The 26,815-nt window shown below is 43.4% G+C and overlaps 1 protein-coding gene across 1 annotated transcript in view; it reads right to left on the minus strand.

The window, feature by feature from the left end:
- gpnmb (glycoprotein (transmembrane) nmb) overlaps positions 1-24,880 on the minus strand; it is a 78,564-nt gene extending 53,684 nt beyond the window's left edge. Inside the window, exons 1-5 of the mRNA XM_068050916.1 lie at positions 24,660-24,880; positions 20,648-20,800; positions 14,985-15,128; positions 11,086-11,259; positions 10,843-11,007 (exon numbers count right to left, since the gene is read on the minus strand). Of these exons, the coding sequence (XP_067907017.1) occupies positions 10,843-11,007; positions 11,086-11,259; positions 14,985-15,128; positions 20,648-20,800; positions 24,660-24,735 (712 nt within the window). The 5' untranslated portion in view covers positions 24,736-24,880. The remainder of the gene's footprint in view (positions 1-10,842; positions 11,008-11,085; positions 11,260-14,984; positions 15,129-20,647; positions 20,801-24,659) is intronic.
- Positions 24,881-26,815: the final 1,935 nt, after the last annotated feature.

Consider the following 26,815-nt stretch of genomic DNA (forward strand, 5'->3'; position numbering starts at 1 on the left):
GTCATCAGGAAAATGCCAGTAACTATTATTAGGGATGTGGTAACATGGCATTTAGAAAATCATAATATGATTAGGCAGAGTCAACACAGATTTATGAAAGGGAAATCGTATATGAAAAATCTGTTTTTGAGGTTGTAACTAGTGTAGGAACTAAGGGGTTAACAACTGCCATGTTTAATCTGTTGTTACTATATCACTTGAATGAACCTATGAAGTTATGGCCTGCTACAGTTTACATGAGGTGTTATATTTTTAAAGTAGAATGCTTTTAAGAAATGTTGCAATTATGCTTGGGAATAGGTTTACTTTATATGTGTGTCAATGCATTATATTAGGATTAAGTTGTGTACTTTTGTGTCTGGAATCATGTTGTTATGTGAAATGTATATTTTTATGCTGTATTGGAAAGATGGTGAAAGACAGAGTGTTTACTGTAGCAACAATAGTAGAAGTCGCTTTTGAGATAATGCAGGATGGGGGATGATCGCCTCTCTCCATTTCAATTAAAAGACTCAGAGTCACAATAACTGACAGACCTGCAGACTTCATGGGGTTGGAAGTGTAAATAAAGGTATTCAGAGGCCATTCATAACTGGAATATTGATGGGCATACGAAACATTCTCCATTTTGTGACAATGACTTAGGCCATCAAACCATCGGTCGAGACAATGTATAGAAGGTGAGGTCATACCTGACAGATGGAAAGGGTTAAGGTGGAATGTAGCCTAATATAGAATGAAGAAACCCTTGGAGGGGGATAAAAGAAAGGTGCTGAGAGACATTGGCGCACACCAACAGAAGAAGAATCAAAAACCATCAGTCAACAGTGAAGACACATGTGCCGCAATCAACCGGAGGCGGAGGACCAGTGTTCCACAGAGAATGTGACTACTTAGCATGGCCTTTTGTTAAGTATCACATTTTGTACTCATTGCGATAAACTTAATAAATTCTGTGAAGCCTGTGAAAACACCCAGCGTGATTTGTAGCTAGTCTGAACTGAAAGTCCCTTTGAGATCGTCTTTCCCAACTTAGTCTGTAATTGTAATTGACCTAAGTCTGACAATTAAATTAAAGCAAACCCCAGATCTTACACTAGCAGGGTAGATAAGTTGGAACCAACGGATGTAGTGTAATTGGATTTTCAGAAAGCATTCAATAAGGTGCCACAGAGAAGGTTATTATATAACATTAGGGCTAATGGGATTAGAGGTAATATATTAGCATGGATTGAGGATTGGTTAACAGACAGAAAACAGAGAGTAGGATTAAATGCATTATTTTTGGATTGGCAGGCTGTAACTAGCAGGATACCCGCAAGGATCAGTGCTTGGGCCTCAGCATTTTACAATCTATTTCAATGATTGGGAACTGAGTGTAATGCATCCAAGTTTGATGATGATACCAAGTTAAGTGGCAAAGTAAGCTGTGAGGAGGATGGAAAGAGGCTGCAAAGGGATATGGACAAGTTAGGTGAGTGGGCAAGAACATGGCAGATGCCATATAATGCGGGAAGTGTGAAGTTATCCATTTTGGAAGGAAAAATAGAAAAGCAAAATATTTTTTAACTGGTGAGAGACTGGGAAATGTTGGTATTCAGAATTAGTGTCCTCACACACGAATCACAGGAAGTTAACATGGAGGTAAAGCAAGCAGTTAGGAAAACAAATGGTTAGTTAGCCTTTATTATATTGGAGTACAGGAGTAAAGAACTCTTACAAAAATTATATAGTGCCTTTGGTTGACCACACCTGGAGTACTATTTACAGTTTTGGTCTATTTACCTAGGAAGGATATACTTGCCCTAGAGGGAGTACAATGAAGGTTCACTGGACTGATTCCTGGGATGAGGGAATTGTCCTATGAGGAGACAATACGTAGACTAGGCCTATCTTCTCTAGAATTTAGAAGAACAAAGTAATTCATGACAACGCTACTTCATCGGAGAACGTCATCAGGATGCGCCGCGTTGCGCACATGCGCAGACGGTTTCATGCCCCTTGCGCATGCGCTGCGGTCCGACTCTCCTGGACTGATTTGCGCATGCGCAAAGGACGCGGTACGCGCATGCGCACACAGTCTATTCATCTCTGCGTATGCGCTGCGGTCCAACCTGCCGGTCAGGTTGTGCACATGCGCAGATGACGTCATCGCGTTATTTCGTCTTCCTCCCGACGCGCCAGTTTGGCCTCTGCGCATGCATCAAAGCTTCGGCGCAACTTTTTGAAAGTGGAAGGAGCGGAGGTTTCGTCGGGCATCTTATCTGAATTATTTATTCGTTTTGGAGACTTGCTTCATTTTTATTTGACACAGGAGATTGTTCCAAGGTAAGTTGCTCTGCCTTTGTAAGTTGCTCTGAAAACATTTCCATTGTCTGGGCCACCGCATGTTCTCCAGTCCCTGTTGTGAGTTGCTCTGAAAACATTTCCATTGTCTGGGCCACCGCATGTTCTCCAGTCCCTGTTGTGAGTTGCTCTGAAAACATTTCCATTGTCTGGGCCACCGCATGTTCTCCAGTCCCTGTTGTGAGTTGCTCTGAAAACATTTCCATTGTCTGGGCCACCGCATGTTCTCCAGTCCCTGTTGTGAGTTGCTCTGAAAACATTTCCATTGTCTGGGCCACCGCATGTTCTCCAGCCCTTGTTGTGAGTTGCTCTGAAAACATTTCCATTGTCTGGGCCACCGCAGGTAGCAGGATGAAGGCACAGTGACTGTGATTTCTGGCGCCAAACAGTACACACTGCAGATACATGATGGCCAGGCTACCTGCAGCTGCATCTTCTCCATTCAGACTTTGTTGCCCTGCAAACGTGCTGTTGTTGTGCAGAGGCATCTGGGTCTGCCTTTGAACAGGCTCGCCCCCAATTGTCGCTGGCGTGCATCTCAGACACCAACGACGACAGGCATGGCTGCTGCCATTGTGATTACAGAGGAACAGCCAAGGCCCCTCAGCCACAATGAAAAATACCGCTTGCTTTCAGATCAATTGTACCAGCTGCAACAGGCCGTTCTGCAGAGTGGAACGGCAGCATTCATGAGGAGACTGGACTGGCTGCGGCAACAGACTCTCCGCTGGCAGCAAGGACTGGCTGATGAGATGGAGCCTTTTACTATGCCCAACAATTGCCCGGAAGCACCTTCGGATGGAGGTGGCCGCGCGCTGGACATCAGTCACGTGTCACAAACCCTGGATCCTGAGCGTCTCACCCCCTGGCCTAATGATCTGATGGACCATACATATGCCTACCTGTTCAAATCTCCACTTCCCCTACCTGCGGTACCCTCTCCTTGCAGCTCAGTTACACAGTCACCTGCTCCTACACCCATCAGGGCAGTGCACATGGACACACAGTTACCTGCTCCTACACCCATCAGGGCAGTGCTCATGGGCACACAGTTACCTGCTCCTACACCCATCAGGGCAGTGCTCATGGGCACACAGTTACCTGCTCCTACACCCATCAGGGCAGTGCACATGGACACACAGTCACCTGCTCCTACACCCATCAGGGCAGTGCACATGGACACACAGTTACCTGCTCCTACACCCATCAGGGCAGTGCTCATGGGCACACAGTTACCTGCTCCTACACCCATCAGGGCAGTGCTCATGGACACACAGCCACCTGTTACCCCATCCGACGTTGAAACAACCATGCAGAGCCTTGTGAGACTCCGCAATTGCCAGTTGCTGCCTGTCAAGCAGAGAGGGCGTCCAAAGGGGTCAAGCACTTGGGGAACATTCAGCAAGAAGAGACTGAGCACTAAAAGAAACAAGCATGCCGTGTCCAGTGGTAGCAGAAATGTGAATGCTCTTGCTGTGAACACAACTGGTGATAGTAGTAGGCAGGATTAAATGGGAATGGATGGAAAGACGCACGAGTAACATAACCACTGGCAGGGAACTGCTGGGCTAAATGGCCAGCTTTATGTTCATAGCCCAAAAGAAATGTGCTTCTTTTCCAGCACCCTCACATCATTCATGTTTTCCCTGAGAGCAGCATTGAACCATCACGAGATAGGGGCAGTAACATCATCCTGCCTCCTACAGCTGAGGTGGGTACTAAGTGATTCATTGGCGGTGTTATCAGTACATGCCTTTACCGCAGAACACAAAGCATGCTCAACAGTAATTTCATTGGAGGGAGGGAAGCTCTGACACTGATGTTCTTTCCTTACTTTCTTTCATGTAAAACGTGCCCTTGAGAAAACAATCCTTGACACTTAAGGACGGCATTCAAGCAAAGGAGGCAGTGCGGGAGAGGACGCAAGGATGTGCTGATTCCTGCATCTGAGGTGGGTAATAAGTGCTTCATTGGCGACGTTATCAATTGGTGCCTTCACTGCAGAACTTAAAAAGGTGTGCACAACAGTAATTTCAGTGGATGGAGGGAGGCAAGCTCTGACTCTGATTTGCTTTATTTCTTTTCATGTAAAACATGCCGTCGAGAAAACAATCCTTGAGACTTAAGGTCAGCATTCAAGCAACGAAGGCAACTAGATCATGCTGCAGAGCTCATCACGATGTGGAAAGGAACATTGCATTTATGGATGAATTGGGAATGCACATTGGGATGCGTTTGGGGAACATTCACCAAGAATAGACTGAGCTCAGACTCTTGTGACTTTGCCTTCTTCACATGGACAATACAGTAGTGGAATAGAGAGCCAAGCTTTTATTCACCACAAGGCTCTCCAGGAACAATCTCTTCCGCTGTGCATAGCAGAGAATCGACCTGTCTGTCTAACGGGAATGCTGGACACAACACTCATGTATCCATGCACAGCAGTTCCTCGGATACTTAATGAACTTAATAAAACTTTTCAATAATTAAACCCAGAATTGTTGAGGTTTTGTTTTGCATGCTATTTCCCCGACTTTGCAACTGCACTTCAGATATTCAACTATGGTGGGGGGGCAGAGGGAGGGGTATTTGAAGAGGGGGAGGGGTGGGGAGTGCGGGGAGGGGTGGGGAGAGGGAGCATGCAAAATGCAGGGACCAAACAGTTGCAATGCCTGAAGTACTGAGGAGAAGTAGAGAAAGCAACTGGGTAGGGGAGAAAGCAACTGGATTGGGCATCCGCAGCTGGAGGGAACGGCTGAATGGAGAGGGCCGGAAGCGAGAGGCCGTAGAGAGCCGCGGGGAGCGAGCGTGCGAAGACCTTGGTGTCACCGGGTCCAGGGACTGGCCAGTAACTCTTTTGCTGCACTCCTCTTCCGTTCCGCTGCTCCCCCCCCCCCCACTCTCTTCCCTTCCTCCCTCTCCCCCCAGCTCTCCCCCTCCCCCCTTCCTTACCCCTCCCCCTCCCTCTTTCTCCCCCCCTCCCTCTTTCTCCCCCTCTCCCTCTTTCTCCCCCCCTCCCTCTTTCTCCCCCCCTCCCTCTTTCTCCCCCCCTCCCTCTCTCTCCCCCCTCCCTCTCTCCCCCCTCCCTCTTTCTCCCCCCCTCCCTCTTTCTCCCCCCCTCCCTCTTTCTCCCTCTTTCTCCCCCCCTCCCTCTCTCTCCCCCCTCCCTCTCCCTCTTTCTCCCCCCTCCCTCTTTCTCCCCCCCTCCCTCTCCCTCTTTCTCCCCCTCTCCCCTCCCTCTTTCTCCCCCTCCCCCCTCCCTCTTTCTCCCCCCCTCCCTCTCCCTCCCCCCCTCCCTCTCCCTCTTTCTCCCCCCCCCTCCCTCTTTCTCCCCCCCCCCGGCACCGCTGGTCTCCCCGCGCTGCTCTCCCCGGCCCCCGCACTGCTCTCCCCGGCCCCCGCGCTGCCTTTCCCGGCCCCCGCGCTGCCTTTCCCGGCCCCCGCGCTGATCTCCCCGGCCCCCGCGCTGCTCTCCACGGCCCCCGCGCTGCCTTTCCCGGCCCCCGCGCTGATCTCCCCGGCCCCCGCGCTGCTCTCCACGGCCCCCGCGCTGCTCTCCACGGCCCCCGTGCTGCCTTTCCCGGCCCCCGCGCTGATCTCCCCGGCCCCCGCGCTGATCTCCCCGGCCCCCGCGCTGATCTCCCCGGCCCGCTCCACTCTCTCACTCCGGCCATTGTATTCTGCCACGTGTTTGTTAGGTTTCATCTCTGTGATTTTTTGAGCAGCGCCATCTTTAGTCCTGGCAGCTGCAACAGTCGCAGGCTGTGACGTTTTCGTGGCACATGCTGTATCTGCGCATGTGCCAAAACAGCGCCACCTACCGATCGCGTTGTCAACAATTGCGGTCTTAGAAGAATGGGAAGTGATCTCATTGAAACATTTAAAGTTCTTAAAGGGCTTGTTAGGATAACAGCTAGCAGGATGTTTCTGCTGGCTGAGAAACCAAGAACTAGGGATCACAATCTCAGAATAAGGGGTCGGCCATTTAGGACTGAGATGAGGAGAAATTTCCTCACTCAAAGCGTTGTGGGATATTTGGAATTCTCTACCCCAAAGAGCTGTAGATGCTCAGTAGTTGAGTATATTCAAGACAGAGATTGATAGATCTTTGGATCCTAAGGGAATTAAGGGATATGGGGATAGTGCAGGAAGGTGGAGTTGAGGTAGAAGATCAGCTACAATCTTTTTGAATGGTGAAGCAGGCTCGAAGGGCCAAATACTCCTGCTCTTATTTCTCGTGCTCTTATGTTCAAAGCTACTATATTTGACAATTTCAAATTTTTCATTACTACTTGTTTCTGTAAATAATCTATAAATGAACTTGTTTTGTAGTTTTGTGTGTTACTAAAGTGTCTGTTTTAACTGATATTAATCGTCTGCATACTGTGAATCCTAAATCCAGAAATTGCAGAGACAATTGGCCTATTGTTTTACAAGAGCATGCTACCCCAGATGATTTTGCTCACAAGGAGCTGTCAACTTGGGTGGGGGCATAAGACGATCAAGCTCAGATTGGCCACTGTGAGAATGAGGTTTCACACTAGCTGCGTCCCTCGATGTTCTGGATCAGCACACCATGAGTTAAAGTAGCTTTCTGCTGAACATGGGATGCATTGTGAAGCAGACATAAGGCAAGGGTATCTCCAGAGATCAGAAGACTGACCTGTGTGCCTAATCATCTGGGAAATGTTGATCTGGTCAGTGTGTTTATAGTAGTAAAGTGATTGGAAAAGCTTAAATGAGACATATAACCATGGTAACAGAATGATTGAAAGATAGTGAGAAGATCTAAGGATATCTTGTCTTCACATTGTTATTCTGATGTCACTTTTATGTATCTTTGATGTACTATGACAGAGTGGTAGTATGCAATGAGCCATAGAGTCATTACGGCACAGAAGGAGAACATTCAGCCCATCGAGTCCATGCCAAACTGAAATGTAGAGGCCAAAGGTAGACTTAGCTTAAAAATTGTGAGTGAATGTTGTCATGCTGGATTATAGAATGTGATGTACCTGACCACTTATGTTAGATCATATAATATGAGCTCATTTAAGACCTATGTACACATACTGGAATCAAGTAGCGTGACGTAACTGAGAGCATGTACAGGATCATAAAGTGTGACGTCTCATTAAAGACCAGATTCTGTGGTTGTTACAACAGATGCCTGTGTATTCCGGTGTTTAAAGTAACAAAAAGAAATTAGAACAAGTAAGCAATCCCAACAGCCATCTGTTCTGCATCAATGAAACAGAAAATTCAGCAGAGTTTATAACGGACAACTGGTCTATCTCACCCATTTCACCTCCCCAATAAAGTTGAAAGTTCTGGCCAAGGTCCTGCTTGGTTCATAATAGTAGTGCAAGTTTACTTATGAGAGCTGCCTTTCTATTGGGCATAAAAAAAGTATGTGGAGAAACCCCAACTGTAACAGCTATCCATTATGATGCTTGCCAACAGAACATTCATGAAGACACCATGGAGACCTAGCAAAACTGGTCAATGGTGACAGAGGCAGTACCTCAAGTCATACCTGATGCAAAGAAATGTGCTCATGGTTGTCAGAGGCCAGTCATTACAGCCCAATAGCATCACTGCATGAGGTCCTCAGGGAAGTATCCTTGGCCCCACCATCTTCAGCTGCCTCATTTGTAACCTACTGTTTGTCATCCAGTCAGTGGTGGGGCTTTTGCTAATGATTCCACAGTGTTCAGCTCCATTCACAATGCCTATGATAATGAATCAGTCCATGACAGTCGACAACAGGATCTGTGCAATAACTGTACTTGTACTGGCAAATGGAAGGTAATATTCACACCATTCGAGTTCCCGGTAATGACTATCTCCAATGAAAGTAAGCCCAGTTACCTCCCTTCAATGGCACCACCTTGTCCAGTTCTTACCCCATCAATATTCTGGGAACACTATTGGCCAGTAGCTGAACTGGAGCAACCATATAAATAACGTCACTTCAAGTGCAGGACAGAAGTTGAGTACTCTGTGATGAGTGACTCACTTCCTGACCCCTCAAAACCTCTTTCTTCACCATTTACAAGGATTGTTACTTGCCCGGATCAGTGTAGCTACAACAACAATCAGGAAGGTTGGCAACATCCGGGACAGAACAGTTCACTTGTTTAGTGCCCTACCACTGAATTCTGTTTCTAAACCTTTGATCACCTGCATACAGTGGTTGTAGTACAAACAACCTACAGGAAGTTCTGTCGGAACTCACCAAGATTACTTCAACACTACCTCCCTCTTCTGTGACCTCTACCAACAAGAAGAACAAGAACAGCAATGTTGTGAGAACACCACCACCTCTAAGTTCCGCTCCAAGTCACACAGCACAGGGGTGGCACAGTGGCGCAGTGGTTAGCACCGCAGCCGCACAGCTCCAACGACCTGGGTTCGGTTCTGGGTACTGCCTGTGTGGAGTTTGCAAGTTCTCCCTGTGACCACGTGGGTTTCTGTCAAGTGCTCTGGTTTCCTCCCACAGCCAAAGACTTGCAGGTTGATAGGTAAATTGGCCATTGTAAATTGCCCCTAGTGTAGGTAGGTGGTAGGGGAATGGTAGGGATGTGGTAGGGAATATGGGATTAATGTAGGATTAGTATAAATGAGTGGTTGTTGGTCAGCACAGACTCAGTGGACCGAAGAGCCTGTTTCAGTGCTGTATTGCTCTATGACTTGGATATATATTACTATCCTTTCATTGTTGTTGGGTTAGAATCCTCAAATTCCCTACCTAACACCATTGGGGGAGCACAATCACCACAAGGACTGCAGCAGTCCAAGGAGAAGGTTCACCACCACCTTCTCAGGGCAACTAAGGTGGACAATAAATGCAGTCCTGCCACCGTCACCAACATTCCGAGAAAGAATAATAAAAAGATGAAATGAGCAACATAACAACCTGCCTCTCTTGGCCCAAATCTGACCACAAAGTAATGACTTTCAGGGGGAGTCTGGGTCAGATCATTATGCTGGCCAATCACAGAATGGTTATAGCACAGAAGGAGGCCATTCGGCCCATTGTGTCCATGCCAGCTCTCTGCAAGAGCAGCTCAGCTAGTCCCATTCCATCGCCTTTTCTCCATTACCCTGCAAATCTTTTCTCTTCAGATAATTGTCCCATTTTCTTTTGAAAGCCATGATTGAATCTGCCTCCATCACACAGGCAGTGCATTCCAGATCCTAACCACTCACTGTGTAAATAAGTTTTCCCTCATGTCACCTCTGGTGCTTTTGCCAATCACTTTTTAAATTGGTGTCCTCTAGTTCACCAAAAGGAACAGTTTCTTCCTATCTACTCTGTCCAGATCCCTCATGATTTTGAACACCTTGTCATGGACGCGATGGGCTGAATGGCCTCCTCTGTGCTGTAAATTATTCTATGACTTCTAACAAATATCCTCTCAACCTTCTCTAAGGAGAACAGTCCCAACTGCACCAATCTATCCATGTAACTAAAGTCTGTCATCCCTGGAACCATTATCATAAATCTTTTCTGTACCCTATCCAATGCCTTCATATCCTTCTTGAACTGTGGTGCCCAGAATTGGGCACAATGCTCCAGTTGAGGCTAAACCGGTGTTTTATAAAGCTTCACCATAACTTCCTTACTTTTGTACTCTATGTCTCTATTTACAAAGCCCAGGATCCCGTATGCCTTATCAACCACTTTGTCAACCTGCCCTGCTACCGTCGACGATTTGTGCCTGTATACCTCCAGGTCCCTCTGCTCCTGCACTCCCTTTAGAATTGTATCCTTTATTTTATATTGCCTCTCTTCATTCTTCCTGTCACTTCACACTTCCCTGCATTAAATTTCATCTGCTGTGTGTCCTCCCATTCCACCAGCCTGTCTATGTCCCCTTGAAATCTATCACTATCCTCCTCACAGTTCACAATACTTCCAAGTTTTGTGTCACCTGCAAATTTTGAAATTGTGCTGTGCACATCCAAGTCTAGGTCATTAATATAGATCAAAGAAAAGTAGTGGTCCTAGTGGTACCCCACAATATATCATCCTCCAGTCTGAATCTGGGCTTTAGCCTCCAAACATGGCTGGATGGGGACTGTAAAATACTGAATGGTTTTCTTTTGAGAATAGAGAAGATAGAAGAAGTGAGTACAGAGAAGAGACAGAAGGGAGAAAGAGGTTCAGTGAGTCTCGTATTTGCTATTTTACAGATCTTGGAGCTGGAGTACGCGCTCTGGATGAAATGTATGATTTGGCCCTCTACCATAGTTTTCAGCTTCTCCATAATCATCACATGAGACCTTTGAAGCTTTACAAAAATCAATGAAAGAAATGCAAGCAAGTCATCTCGAATCTTCAAAGCTCCACAATCTTGTATAAAACTACAACTAGTTTTACACATTCCTCATAAGAGTGGACTCCAGCCTGTTCCTATTTTTGCTAGGTGATCCAAATGTCTGAAACTAATGATCAATGAATAGATTAACCCAAACATATTGACATCTCACCTGTAACAGTGTATGGGCCACTTGCTGTTGCAATTGGGATGTATGTGTTTCGATGATGATCTCTTCGGTAAACAGACACAGCCATCATATGGTCACCAAGTGTGATGTTAGTTGTATTGATAGAGAGGGTCATACTGGAACGCCCAGTATTTTCATAGTATTGGCCTAAATTTGAAACAAATTTGGTTAGGAGAGTCTTCAAGGGGCTCTCTTGGCATTTGAAGGAAATCTTTTTGTACCAACCTTGTGTGTGCCAAATGTAAACAAAGTTCTTATGCCTCCAGTCCATTTGTCTAGGAAAAGGATGACCATCTGGGAAGACATTACATTTGGAAAACGTGGTGCAGTTAAACCAACCATAGTCATCAATCCAGGAAGTCCAGTTATACACATATTGACCAGGAAAGAATGAAGATGCTGGAAAATAAACACTGGCATTAATGACTTATACAGTTCATGTGGGAGTCAGATTTAGAAATTTGCATACATCTTCCAACAAATTATTAGATGATGTCATTGAATATTTGCAACAAAATGCACGCTTGAGGTCCTAAAAGTTTCATTGCAACGGGTCAGAAACAGAGGAATAACAGAGAGGGTGTTTTATACATCAGAATTATAGTGTAACTCTGGTGAGTAATGTAACACTCTACTATAATTGCCAATCTCCATATATAAATAATATGCTAAACAAACTGGAGGCTGTCCATTTATGGCGACAACATACTCAAAAATAGGTCTACCAGATATATAGTGTCCATATTATCTTTTTCCTAACTAATCAATAATAATCAATTTAAGGCTATAAAGATGACCTGAAAAATTGTACAATGTCGAATGCTCCTGACATATATACCATTGGTCACCTCACTATCTGCTGTCTCATTCATTTTTCAGAGAAGCTCAATATCCCTCTGGATGGAGGCCTCCTACTGCTGAAGAGCCAATCAAGTCTTTCAATTTCAAGTGTGAATGCGATCTTACTTGCAAACATAGGAGGTGCCACAATTGCCAATAGATACCCCATTTCACAGATCCATGCTAGCCACTACAAAAAAAATCAATTTGCCTGAAAAGGGTCAAGACAACCATTGTCATAAGGTCAAAGAGCTTCTCAAGATGTCCTCATGGGACAACCTATTCCATAATTCTTGGGCTGATTCTTGTTGATAGCCAAACTTTTCTAGTAAGCTTCAGCATCAAGACAACATTCTTCATCACTTCTTATGTATAAGCAGGTGCTTCAACTAGGGTCAAGGCCTAACCTCAACAAATGTTAAACCTGTTTTGCTTTGGCTGACAATTTGAATGACTTAGTCACATGCCTGTTACTGGATTCAATTTGTCTGCCTTGGGGAAGATAATTCATTAACTATTTGTAACAAAATCACAAATGTAAGTACAAAGGATGTATTTATGATTTTGTTACAAATAATTACATCTTCCCTCTTTGTGACTTCAGAAGGTAGCCAAGGACATTGAGGCCTTGTGCCCCAGTTCAAGTTGGTGCCTACCAAATGCATCAGGGTCACTCACAATGATTCCAGCATCCGACTGATTACTAGGTATGCAGTTGAATGAATGCTCCTTTAAGAATGAGGCATTTAGAATCTCTTTCAGAGTGGTGACACTATTGCTGGAAAATCTTGCTATTGAATTAACCCGCAACAGACAAAATCATCACATTGAGCTCTTCTACTAGGCTTGGAATACTTTTGATTGTCACACCTTTATAAATTTTTAATATCAGAAGGAAGTTTAAATAGGCACTGTTAATCAGAGGGTTGGTTTTACAGTGATTCCCGCAAGACCTTGTTTCATATGATCAGCTACAGAAAACTATGGTCCAGATTTTGCTGGAGCAGGGCATCTCACAGTCTGCCCTGTTGTTAGACTTGTTCACGTACATTTAGGCTTTTTAATTTTTTTTCTCACAAAGTTGCTGCAAGTGTGAGCTATTTAAGGCCGAGTAAGGACAACAGAGAATCTGGGACCTTGATGAACAGTGGGAGAAACAATTAATCTCCTTAACCAATGAAATTTAAGGATTGAGAAATATACAGTGTGAGGACTGTGAAAAAGCATGAATTAGAGTAGGTGAATTCAATGTCAAATCAAGTTCAGAAAATAGAGAGGGAAAGGTTGGATTAAGAGAGAGAAAAAAGACAGAAAGGAAAACATAGGAACAGGAGTAGGCCATTTAGCCCCTCAACTCTTTACCGCCATTCAGTGAAATCGTGGCTGATCTGCGACTCAACTCCATATATCCGCCGTTTCCCCATAATCCCTTTGGTGAACAAAAATCTATCAATCTCAGTTTTAAAATTTACAATTGATCTAGCATCAGTTGCCATTTGTGGAAGTGTTCCAAACTTTTACCACCCTTTGCATTGAAGTGTTTCCTAATTTCATTCCTGAAAAGTCTGCCTCTAATGTTTAGACTGCAACCCTAATCCTAAACTCCCCAGACTAATGGAAATAGTTTCTCCCTATCTACCCTATCTGTTCCCCACAATATCTTGAAAACTTCGATCAGATCATTCCTTAACCTTCTAAATTCCAGGGAATACAAGCTTAGTTTGTGTAATCTCACCTCGTAATTTAATCCTTGGATTCCAGGTATCATTCTAGTAAACCTACACTGCACTTCTCCACAACCAGTATATCCTTCCTAAGGTGTGGAGCCCAGAACCGCTCTCAGTACTCCAGATGCAGTCCAACCAAGGCTTTGTATAGCTGAAGCAGGTTTTCTACCCCCATGTATTCTATTCCTCCAGGTTTAAAGGCCAGCATTGCAATAGCATTTTTGATTAGTTTCTGTCCTGATTCATGATATTTTAATGATCTATGTTGCTGGATCTCCAAGTCCCTTTGGACCTCCACTGTTTCTAGCTTTCCACCAAATAGAAAGTATCCTGTTTTATCTTTTTTAAGTCCAAAGTGGATGACCTCACATTTGCCTACATTGAAATCCATTTGCCACAGTTCTGCCCATTCACTTAATCTATCAATATCTTAGATTTTATGCTTCCATCTGCACTGCTTACAATACTGTCAATCTTTATGTCATCAACAAACTTGGATATGTGTCTTTGATATGAACAGTAAGGGAAAGTGTAAATTAAAATTTATTTTTAAAATCTCCTAAAGAAATTCACAACTGGAAGGAATGAGACTCCACACATATAATTGTTGACTTTCTGGGCCAGAGACATTGATTGGCAGTCAATAACAATTACCATATTGTTATAAGGAGTTTTATGCTGTTAATTACTAGATTTAACTTGCTGTGGCAAATTTAATGAACAATTAATGTGCGAATGCAGCAACTTCATGAAAATCACTGAGGTTAAGTGCAAGAAGCCATTTTCACAAAGCTAATGGCAGAGTAGCACAAATAATCCAGCAATTTGTGGTGATGCACAATTAACAGGTTTATCTCTTCCATGCCATAAATTCCTAGTCAATTTGCACATTAATAGCAGCATGCATTGTTCACGCACTTATTTTTTCTGTAAATTTGGGCACATATCATTTTAATAACCTGCCCTAGGATTATCATTTACTCATCTTGAAGTAACCTGTTTATTGGACATTCCCAAAAACTCAATCCCTTAGAATTCCAGATATAATCAGCACAGACAAGTCGAAGGACGTTGAAGGACCTTCTTAGTGTCTATTCCTATGCCTGGTGAAAATGTCCTATCACAGATCCAGCGTAGGCACAGCCCGCAGAGAGGGCTGCTCTGGCTACCTGATTCTCTTTCATGGTTTAGATGACACCTGGGTGGCCTTGGAGAGGGAACATGCACTGCCCACTGGTATGGTTGGGGACTTCCGTGACTGGTGGGCATGGCAGAGTATCTTGTCTTATTCCTTGTGGGTCATTCCCTTCATGGAAGTGAGGCATACGTCTAATATCAGGGATGCCTTGGGCCTCACAATTTAGACACAGCGACAGAACCTGGCACTCCCTGTGTGCCCAAAAATGGGCATACCCAATTTCAAGGCCAATCGTTTTCATGACACCCTTCTCAAATTATACATAATAGCCCAAATGGATTGTGCAAGTGAATGAAGCCATTGAAATTGATCTTTATTCTACATAGTATATACATTGCATACGCACATGCAAAATTTACCATTTTTGCAATTTATATCATAAATGATGTCACCATTATCATCCTCCTTTTGACATTTAGGTAATTTAAGCACCACGCTAAAGGTTACATTTGCTCTAACGAGAGTAGGCCCATCATTGCTCAAGTGGGCCACGACTTTTCCTCCTGAAAGAGAAAACAGATGGATTTAAGAGGAAAAACAGATACTTTTTAGTATTCAATGTAATATTTGCTCAGTCGGATGTGGTTCGAGCTACAAAATAATTAGCAAAATTGTAAACAGAAGCATGAAGCATGTGTTTAGGATTTCACTATCAACAGTGAACAGAGAAAACCTTCGTATATAGCCTCCCAAGGAAAACCAGAACATTTTAAAATTAATTATTAACACATACCACAATAAATTGCCCGTCCCCTGTTCAAAGATAAATAGAAGTACAAAATTAAGGGATTGGGACTGCAAGTCAGAAGGTTAAATTTATCAGATCTTCTTCAAACCAAGAGGATCATTAGACTATTGTAATTATTCATGTATATGATGAATAAAGACAAATATTTTAGGAAATTGATGCTACTTTTGTGAGCCTGAGAGTTCAGGAAAGAAATCGGTCATCATTGCAGAAAACGGAACAAAATGACAAATTTTGCAGGCTATGCCCTGTGCCCCATTTTGGCCTTGTATATACTAATGGAGGGGTCTATTTCCTGTCATATGACCTCTGAGAAATTGGGGTACCTTGGGCCTTCTCTGCATAGGATTTCCTGGCATGAATGAGGCCCAAGAACCAGCCACAACCAAAAGGTAACCTTTATTTTTTTTTAATCATGTAGAGCCAGGACGAGCAGGAATATTCTTCCCAGCTCCACAGCATTCCTGCTGAGTAGTGTGAACTGCAATTCCCCTCCTACTGTTCTTCCTACACCCCAGCGCCTACCTGAGGGCTGCTGCCAGTGAGACAAGTGGGCTGAAATGCATCTGTTGAAGTAGGTGACGTGCCTGTGGAAGCACGACAGGCGGCGGTAGTTCATTTGAATTATTGAATTATCGGCCCAAGGCCCAATTTCAAGCCAGCCTCAGGCATCCTGGTTGGGGCTGATTCTGAGCCGAAAAATGGGCTTGGCTGAATTTCTCCCCATTATATGCAAGCTACTGAATGAATCATGAAACAAAGTACAATTGTACAAAGTACAATAAAACATAGTACAATTAACCCAAATAAATCACTTTGGGTTTTTGATTAGAGACTTAAGTCTCTACAATACTTTCAAAAAGATACATATAGCGTAGCCTTTTTTTGTAGTGTGTGGGCGATTTGTTTAAGTGCACAGGCCCTTTAAACTTTTTTGTGCAGTTGTGCACACATGGTAACTTAAAGGCACCGACTTGTGCGCGGCCTGCATGGGAACGTTCGAGCCAGGAACCTTAGAGGGAACACTGAGTATGTATAGCACACGCATAAGTTTTGTGAAATTATACCTCATTTAACTATGGTCTATTTGTGGTTTAAATCCATTTGTTATTGTAAAGCTGTATTACTACTGAGCTAGTTCAACAATATTAGCTTGAACGCTTTTAGCAGTAACACCTAAGCTAACTAGAGAAATCCTTTCAGTTTAAATACTAGTGACAGTCATAGTTTTATTACTAGCCACAATGTGTTGCTGTCGACATGTAATTTTAAGCTGTATGGTTTACTAAGTATTCCTAAACTGTTTAGCTTTGTTTATTTGTCATAATTGAATTTACCATAAATACACACATATCCTGCATCTAACAGCATAAGTAGTATCATTTTCAAACAAATTCACTGGTTTTGATTAATTTATTATATAAATCTTTTAATTTGCATTTTTCTGGTTGCAATGCATACTACAGGTCTGTCATTTCTATTTTCCAAATTACCTTGAATCATTACACAAAAAGGATCTTTTGTAGAATTGCCTATGAAGTTTAAAACATTCAAAATTACAACTTTAGTTTACAAGATGCAATAAAGCCTGGCTCAGGTATAAAATTAAAACCCAACCCAGGCCTGACCTGACAACAGCCAACCCGAACCCGACCCAAGCCCTTTAACATTTTTAACTGCCCGACCAGACCCGAACCCAACAGATGTATTTGGGTTTGGTCAGGTAGCCAGGCTTTAGACCAGTGATCGAGTACAGGTGCCAGTTGTTAATGTACCCGTGTTCAATTAACATCATAGTGTTTTTAAAAAAAAACACTGATTTCAAACAGGCGAAGGCACCGCAACCCTGAGCACTCACAGGAAAAAAAGTATCCACTTCAGGAAATCATGCAATGTAACCAACAAGCTTCTGAACTGTATCAAGTTACAATGTCATTAACAAAAAAAAATGTCCGCGGAGAACTCAGGTTGGGAAGTTTAATCTCCCTATTTCCAGATCATTTTAAATCCTTGGGCCAAGTATAGATTCAAGCAAGAGCTCAGTTGATGTTTCTGTACATACTGCAGTTACTGGTATCTTCCCCGGGCTTGTCAGTTTCTCCCGGACTTGATAGATTTCAGAGTGTAAGGGGTAGGGTTAATTTCACTCCGGTGCTTTATGTCGGAACTTGTAGCTGTTTCTTTCCCCCCCCACTCTTCTCACCTCTGATTTCTGTTTGTCCTGATCTCTGTCCACGTCCAGCCCGACCCAACCCGAGTCCGAATTTTGGACCGAGAAGAGAGACCCGACTCGAACCCAACACGTCATCGGGTCCCGTCGGGATCGGGTCAGCTAGCCATGCTCTAAGATACAATGTTTCAAATAATCTTCCAATCTGCATTCTCATATACTAGAGAGTATCTGCTGTAATAGAAGCTCATGTAGATTTGCACATTTCTATTTGCGCTGAAATAATAGAGAACTTTTTCTTGTATTCGAGATGGAGAATCATTCGAACATGAAACTTCCAAGTAAGGTGCAGTATGGAGCACTAATTATTTCCAATATAAGCCTCAATATCTAATATCACAACAGCATTCATTTCCATCACCATTCATTCAGCCTCTCATCACAAATTATAGAATCGGGAGAGATTCTGGGATCTGGCTGAGATGATACAGTAGAAGATTTCAAGCCACACAATTCAGACATGGAAGGCATTACAGATTCAGAACAGATTTAGCAGCTCAAAACTGGCCATCCATGAGGCGCAGTGGGTCGCAGCAGAACTGTACTCAACCATAATCTGTAACCACATGGCATGGGATATCCCCCACTCTATCATTACCATCAAGCCAGGGGATCAGCTTTGGTTCAATAAGGAGTATAGGATAGCATTCCAGGAGCAGCAACTCACCAACCTTCTTTGACAGCATCTTCCAAAACTGCAACATCCACCTCCTAGAAGGACAAAAGCAGCAGACGCATGAGAACACCACCACCTGCTAGTTCCCCTCCAAGCCACAGCCCATCCTGACTTGGGAACAATATCGCCGTTCCTCACTGTTGCTGGGTTAAAAACCTGGAACTTCCTCCCTAACAGCACTGTGGGTGTACCTACACCACATGAACTGCACGGTTCAAGAAGCTGGCTCACCAGCACCTTCTGAAGGGCAGTTAGGGATAGGTAACAAATAGTAGCATTGTCAGTGACGCTCACATCCCATGAAAAAATTAAAAGAAACAGGCATACCTAAAAATGAGGTGCCAACCTGGTGAAGCTACAACACAGGGCTACATACATGCTAAACAGCAGAAGCAGCATGCAATAGACAGAGCAAAGCAATCCCACAACCAATGGACCTGATCAAAGCTCTGCTACATCCGGTCGTAAATGGTGATGGACAATTCAACAACCAACTGAAGAAGCAGACTCCACAAATATCCCCATCCTCAATGATGGGGTAGCCCAACACATCAGTGCAAAAGACAAGGCTGATACATTTGCGACCATCTTCAGCCAGAAGTGCCGAGTGATCAAACTCAGCCTTCTCCTGAGGTTCCCAGCATCATAGATGCTAGACTTCAGCCAATTCGATTTGCTTCCTGTGATATCAAGAAATGGCTGGAGGCACTGGATACTCCAAAGGCTATGGGCCCTGACAACACCCCAGCTGTAGTACTGAAGACTTGTGCTCCAGAAATAATCGCAATCTTAGCCAAGCTGTTCCAACAAAACTAGCATCTACCCGACAATTGCCCAGGAATGTGGAAAATTGCCCAGGTATGTCCTGTCCACAAAAAGCAGGACAAATCCAATCCGGTCAATTACCGCCCCATCAATCTACTCTCAATCATCAGCAAAATGATGGAAGATGTCATCGACAGTGCTATCAAGCAGCACTTACTCGGTAATAAACTGCTCATCGATGCTCAGTTTGGGTTCTGACAGGGCCACTCGACTCCAGACCTCATTGCAGCCTTGGTCCAAGCATGGATAAAAGAGCTAAATTCAAGACGCGAGGTGAGACTGACAGCCCTTGACATCAAGGCAGCATTTGACCAAGCGTGGCATCAAGGAGCCCTAGCCAAATTGAAGTCAATGGGAATAAAGGGAAAACTCTCCATTGGATGGTGTCATACCTAGTACAAAGGAAGATGGTTGTGGGTGTTGGAGGCCGATCCTCTCAGCCCCAGGATATCACTACAGGAGTTGCTCAGGGTAGTGTGCTAGACCGAACCATCTTCAGCTGCTTCATCAATAATCTTTCCTCTATCATAAAGTCAGAAGTGAGGAAGTTCGCTGATAATTGCAGTGTTCGGTAGCTCGGTGACTTCTCAGATACTGAGGCAGTCCATGTCCATATGCAGCAAAGCCTGGACAACATTGAGGCTTGACCTGATAAGTGGCAAGTAACATTCACACCACACAAATGCCAGGCAATGACCATCTCCAACAAGAGAGAATCTATCCATCTCCCCTTGATATTCAACAGCATTACAATCACTGAATTCCCCACCATCAACATCCTTGGTGTTACCATTGACCAGAAACTTAACTGGACCAGCCATAAAAATACTGTGGCTACAAGATCAGGTCAGAGGCTGGGAATTCTGCAGTGACTAACTCACCTCTTGGCTCCCCAGAGCCAGTCCACCATCTACAAGGCACAAGTCGAGAGTGTGATGGAATACGTCCACTTGCCTGGATGAGTGTAGCTCCAGCAACTCTCAGGAAGATAGACACAAGCAGCCTGCTTGATCAGCATCCCATCACCATTTTAAACATTCACTCCTTCCACCACTGACGCACAATGGCAGCAGTGTGTACTATACACAAGATACACTGCAGCAACTCGTCAAGCCTCCTTCGACAGCACCTTCCAAACCCACAATCTCTACCACCTCGAAGGACAAGGGCAGTAGACTCATGGGAACACCACCACCTACAAGTTCCCTTCAAGCCACACACTATACTGGCTTGGAACTATATCTCCATTCCTTCACTGTGACTGGGTCAAAATCCTGGAAGTCCCTTCCTAACAGCACTGTATGTGTACCTACACCAGAGGAACTGCAGCGGTTCAAGAACATGATGCACCTTCTGAAGATGAATTAGAGATGGGCAACAAATCCTGGCCTTGCCAGCAACACTCACATCTCAAAAACAAATTTTTAAAAACCCTCCTTTTTAACTAAGCAGAATTCAAAGACCACCTGGGAAATGGTTCTTGAGCAGAAGCAAGGTCTGCAATACAAAAAGTTGGTTAGAAATTTCCAGTTCACGTTCTTACCTTTCCAGCAGTTTTTCCAACGGACATCATTCGTCTTCCAATAGGGATAAAGTTGTTCATTCCAGACATTATTGTCAGGATGCCATCCAGCAATATGACCAGAATGTAGTGAGAATGATAACTTGCTACCATGAGTTAACACATCTCGAAAACCTGAAAACAAAAAATGCAGTTAGTCAACTTCTAGGATTAGTAACAAGTTCCTCTTTAGTTGACAACAAAGCTAAACAACTGTCAGGTATGTGTGATACAGATGTAGTTAGAGACTTCAATTGTGTGAAATTTCTATGAATGCTGCCCCATTCTAATATCGGCATATCAATTTTCTAGTTATTTTAAGTGACTGTAATAAACTGTATTTCCCCTCCCCACCAATATTTCTCCTTTATTATCCTAAAAGTAGATACTCTTATTGTGACTATTTTCAAGGACACCACATACCAATGTCAGTGAATATTTGACTGTGAAGGGCTATCACAACCAAGCTCAATTTCATCTTCACCCAACATCGACACATGCACACCTTCCCAATGGAGTTGTGAATACAATCAGAAGCAGAAACTCTGCCTGATCTTGTTGTCCTTCTTAGCTTACACACTGAGGCTGATTCTATTCTCCTTATCACCACCCTAGTTACAAACAATTTGGCTTTAATAACTTACACGATTAGGTAAATGAGGAAGGAAAAGGATTAGTTTATATATTGGAATTGGGCTGTCTTGCTAAATCCAGCTTTTTTTCTTTTGCTTTTCAACTGTACATCGCAAATATTAGACTGTCCAAGATCGGGTATGCTGTAAAACCGCATAATGTGAACTAGTTAGGACCAATTTCAGGCGAATCCACTGTGAAGAGGCAGCCATAATTTTGAGGCCGATGAGCCAAACAGGTCTGATAGAAGCCTGATGTTGCTCACCGGTGTAAGGCCACCCTGGCCACAAGTGTGGGGGTCGGTGGCGAGGGGGGGGGGGGGGGGTGGGGGATGGTGGGGATGGCGGGGAGGGTGGGGTAGGAACAATCGCAATGGGTGGAGGTCCCAAGGAGGCAGTACCCCAAATTATTTTTGTGGGGTCTGGAAGAGCAATCATGCTCCTCTGGGCCCCACTGAAATAATTCCAAACTTATTGTGGCTGGGCCGCTTTGGCACGATTGCCTATGGAACTGGTCAGACTAAATTTGAGGTCCTAGGACACTGATTTGCATATTAAAAAGGGGTTACTGCCTGAAAAAGGCACATACTTTGGGACGCCTTTCAATGAGTCCCTTTCTAAATGTCACTAGCCTCTTCATCTGTGTTAACAGGGTGGTGAGTCAGTAGCCTCAATTTTGCAAGTTGCTCCCTTCATGGAAGTGCGTTACAAAGCCTAATATCAGGGACACCTCGGGCCTCACAATTTAGACACAGGGACAGAACCCAGCACTCCCTGTGTATCCAAAATTGGACATGCCCCAATTCCTAGGCCAATAGTTTTCATGACCCCTTCTCAAATTATGCATAATAGCCCAAATAGATTGTACAAGCGATTGAAGCCACTGAAATTGATCACTTGAGTTTTATTCTACATAGTATATGCATTGCATATGCACATGCAATGTTTACTAATATTGCATTTTATATTATAAATGATGTCACCATTATCATGCTGCTCAAGAGCTCTTTCCAGGTGATCTTTCAATTCTACTTAGTTAAAAAGGAGTAATGCTTTCCATATCTGAATTGGGTGACTTGAAATCGTCTGCTGAATGCATGTTGAATAATCTCATCCAAAACCCAGAATCTCTCTGATTCAACAACTTGTGATGAGAGGCTGCAGGAATGGTGCTGGAAATGAATACTCTTGTGATGTTCGATATTGAGGCCATTATCAGGCAGTAGAAGTGAAAATCAACCCCATTCTCTTCATCTAGCTCTCACAACTAAGCAACTACCACTGAGGTCTAACTTGCCTCTACTCTCTGCAACCTGCTACTTTATTCATCCCACTTAACCTGCAGCATCAATTTACCCACATTGAAAAGAAAAGCATTAATCGGCTTGGGGGAGTGGAATAGAGATACAGATGCTAATACCAGTACTGTGATAAAGAGGTATGCCTTTTTAGTAACTCTGCAAAAAGATCAAATCTCGGGTGTAAATATCTGAACTTTTAAATAAGATTGAGTCAACGATCATCAGATACTATCCAGCCAGGAGAGAGAAATTGCTGTAATCATATTCATGTGACTGTCAGATGACTGAACAGCCAGAGGAAATTAACAGTGAAAAGTTGGCATTGTAACATGACCAATTATAAAAACTTTAATACACATTTTTAGAGCTGTAGATGTAGTTATGTAGTGCCAGCTTTTTTATAATGTACAAACTAAATAAGAGTTACCAAAAGCTGTGATCTGACTCAGTTCTTAAATTCCAGTATTTGATGTAGTCTTTATACTACACCAACCCATGCAGATCTGACAGGGTGTCTGCAGCAGAGCAAATTGACAGTTATGCTTATTTTGTTCACTTGTATCACTGTGGAGTGGCACAGGGAAGAGCTATGTACATTTAAACTCAAACACTGGAACATGGTATGACTTACCAGCCTCTGACTCAGGCAAGTCTTTTTTCATTGCCCCATCAGTTCTCCTCAATTTTTGAAAATGGCATTGTACCAACTGACTTTTCTCTAAAAAAAAAAGTAAACTAAATATTTGGCATTGCACCAGCATGTTGCACTGTTGCTGATGCAAAGCAAAACAAACCGATTTGTTGAAAGTGATTTCCTTGGGCCTCAGTACCAGTCTGGCACCGGCACTCCAAAAACTTAGTTTGGCACCAGCACCAAACATTCAGAAGGCAGTGCAAGCTCTGAAAAACCATCAGAGGGTTACTTTAGGGCAGGAGATAATCAAAAAGGATCTACCACACTCCCTCCAATAGTAGTCTAAACCTGCAGTAAACAAACAGTCATTGATGTCAATATTGCTAGTGGCCAGCAGTTATACTACTGCTACCGAGATGACTGTGCATAGCTGGCACACCCTTGTATTGACTGGGACTAGTATCAAGGTGCCACAGTATGCACCTCTTTGCCTGTGTTCTAATGCATATAGCTCTTCTCCCCAGCAGGTAATAAGGTTAGGATAGAGCAACTGGACATTCTGTCTGCACTGAGATTAAAAATATTACAGTTCAATTTTAAGTTTGCAGTTAGATTTTTTTCTCTTGATACATAAATTCAATACATGTACTGTATTTATTACATGTGCAAATCATTCACTCTACCATTGACACTTGGTAATTTGCCATGCATTTGGTTTAGAAATGCCAACTTTTCATCTTGTAGTTCCCAACAGGTTTTATTTTAGGCATTTTTTAAAAAGAAGGCTCTTCAGGTAAATAAAAAGGTTGTCAGCGCCTGATCCAGGATACTGAGGAAGTGCTGCACTATCAGACGTGCCACCTTTCAGATGAGACATCAAACCAAGGCCCCTGTCTGCCCTCTCAGGTGACATAAAAGATCTAGTGGCACTATTTCAAAGCAGAGCAGGGGCGTTCTCCCCAGTGTACTGGGTAATATTTATCCCTCAACCAACATCATTAAAACAGGTTATCTGATCATTGTCACATTGCAATTTTTGGAGCCTTGATGTGTACAAATTGGCTGTCGCATTTCCTACATTACAACAGTTACTACACTGCAAAGATAATTAGTTGGCTGCAGAGGTCATGAAAAGGTATTTTATTTCTTTTATCAAAGTCTTGATGGAAATGGCACACTCTGGTTTGAGTGCGCTCACCAGGATCAAGACCTGACACCTGAGCTTTGCATTACAATCAACCAACACCATTTCAAATCAACATTGAGACGCAGTCACACTGTCAGATACAAAAAAAAAACCCACACATCACCTTGTTGGTTTAGTTCAGTTTGAAATACAGTGTGTACGTTTCCATACAAACTTTTACAATAGCCGTACGCTAGGATAACGTTTGAATGAAGTCCTGGCAAGTTTTAAAAAAACTTACGTCTGCGAGCAGCTGTTTCGAGGACTGTATCGAGAAAGACAGTTCCAAACAGCACCAAGAAAGAGAAGCCTCGCATGATGACCAGGGGTTAACACTTTTACCAGACTCCAAGTCGAGATACTGAATTGCTCACTGCAGAAACTTATTGTAAAGACAACAGTTACATTCCTAGTACAAATCCACCCCCTCACCAAGTCCTTACTAATTTCGTTAACTCGTCATGTGCTCGGTTGAATAAAAAAAACACTTGTCTATTAAAAACTGAAGATCAACTCCCGCCCAAATCATACATCTCATGGCTCTGAGTCATTCCCGGGTGATCTGTATCAATCGGCTTATGACTTCAGGAAAAGCGGGTGTTGGTGCACCAGGATCACGAGAACAAGGCAGAAAGTGGGGACTGCTACTCTGCACCAAGACTGAAAACCAGGCACAATAGCACAACATATTCCCAAAGCATTTTACATAAATGACAGTACTCAAAAACATTATTCAAATGGGCAATTTGTTTCTCATTGCATTTTGGAAAACAGAATAAACAATCATTTTTTCTCGAGGTGATTTTGGAGGGAAGTATTGGGTATCACAAGAGAAAAAGTTATGAAAACTTAAAATTTACAGCAGAGATAGAGATCATTAATAGAATTTGACAAATTCGGAGAAATGCCTTATGAGCGGCTACTGGAAACGATCCTGCTAAACCAACTTTAGGTGTCAAATCCCCACACATGATCGTGAAAAAGCATGTTTGCAATAGATGACATTAGAACAATTGGCACAATGATCAGGGATCAGCTATTACCATTGTGTAGATGTCTTTTTACTGGTTCCATTCCTCGACCGTCCTAATGTCACCCTGGTAATGGATACGCAGATGTCCCTCCGTTGTCCCACCGATCCAGCCAGGTGTAACTATTGGTCCGATTTTCTGCAGGTTTGTTCGCTGTGACTGATATTTTCGGTGGTGTACATAAAAAGTAACTTTTTCACAGTTGGTGACGGATATTCTCCATTCCACTTTCCTTATCAGTCAAGTAATGTTATTCTTTTTTTTAAAAAGGCAGTATGTTCATCTTCAGTAATTTATAACCAATGACACATAGTCTGGGTGCAAGCAAATTTAGCAAAACCCATCAACAGTTATAAACTAAAGCAGAGATTCTGGAGATAAGTGAGTGGTAGAAAGAATAACTACCAAATACAAATATAAGAATTCACCCTGATATGATATATGATTTATAAAAACTAATGCTATCAATCTCAGCAACTGAATATCGCTCTTTGAACAAATTTGCTCCTTCATCACATATCAATCGAAATGTGATTTGTATTTTTGTCTTAGCTGCGCTGAAGATAGTTTAAGTCTGCTCAGACATTATTGACAATTATTTGTCAAAATTGATGCCCAGATGACAGTTGTACTTGAATAAACGTTAGAATGCTGTGCTATTGAATGAGTATTTGTTTCGAGTCCAAAAAATGTCACAATCATGAGAAAGGGCAAGGAATGGGCTGTGATTGCCTCATATTAATAGCTAACATTGGATTCCACATGCAAGATAAAGTTGGAAGTTGGAAATCTAAGCAAGATACCATGGGATTATTAAACATATAAATACAGACACCGGAAACATCAGAGGAATGTATGATGGCATGAAGAGAGCTCTTGGGCCAACCATCAAGAAGATCGCCCTCCTCAAATCTAAATCAGGGGACATAATCACTGACCAACACAAACAAATGGACAGCTGGGTTGAGCACTACCTAGAACTGTACTCCAGGGAGAATGCTGTCACTGAGACTGCCCTCAATGCAGCCCAGCCTCTACCAGTCATGGATGAGCTGGACATACAGCCAACCAAACCAGAACTCAGTGATGCCATTGATTCTCTAGCCAGCGGAAAAGCCCCTGGGAAGGACAGCATTAACCCTGAAATAATCAAGAGTGCCAAGCCTGCTATACTCTCAGCACTACATGAACTGCTATGCCTGTGCTGGGACGAGGGAGCAGTACCACAGGACATGCGCGATGCCAATATCATCACGCTCTATAAAAACAAAGGTGACCGCGGTGACTGCAACAACTACCGTGGAATCTCCCTGCTCAGCATAGTGGGGAACGTCTTTGCTCGAGTCGCTCTGAACAGGCTCCAGGA

This window comes from Heterodontus francisci, chromosome 2 (genome assembly GCF_036365525.1).
Source record: "Heterodontus francisci isolate sHetFra1 chromosome 2, sHetFra1.hap1, whole genome shotgun sequence".
Classification (NCBI taxonomy): Eukaryota; Metazoa; Chordata; class Chondrichthyes; order Heterodontiformes; family Heterodontidae; genus Heterodontus; species Heterodontus francisci.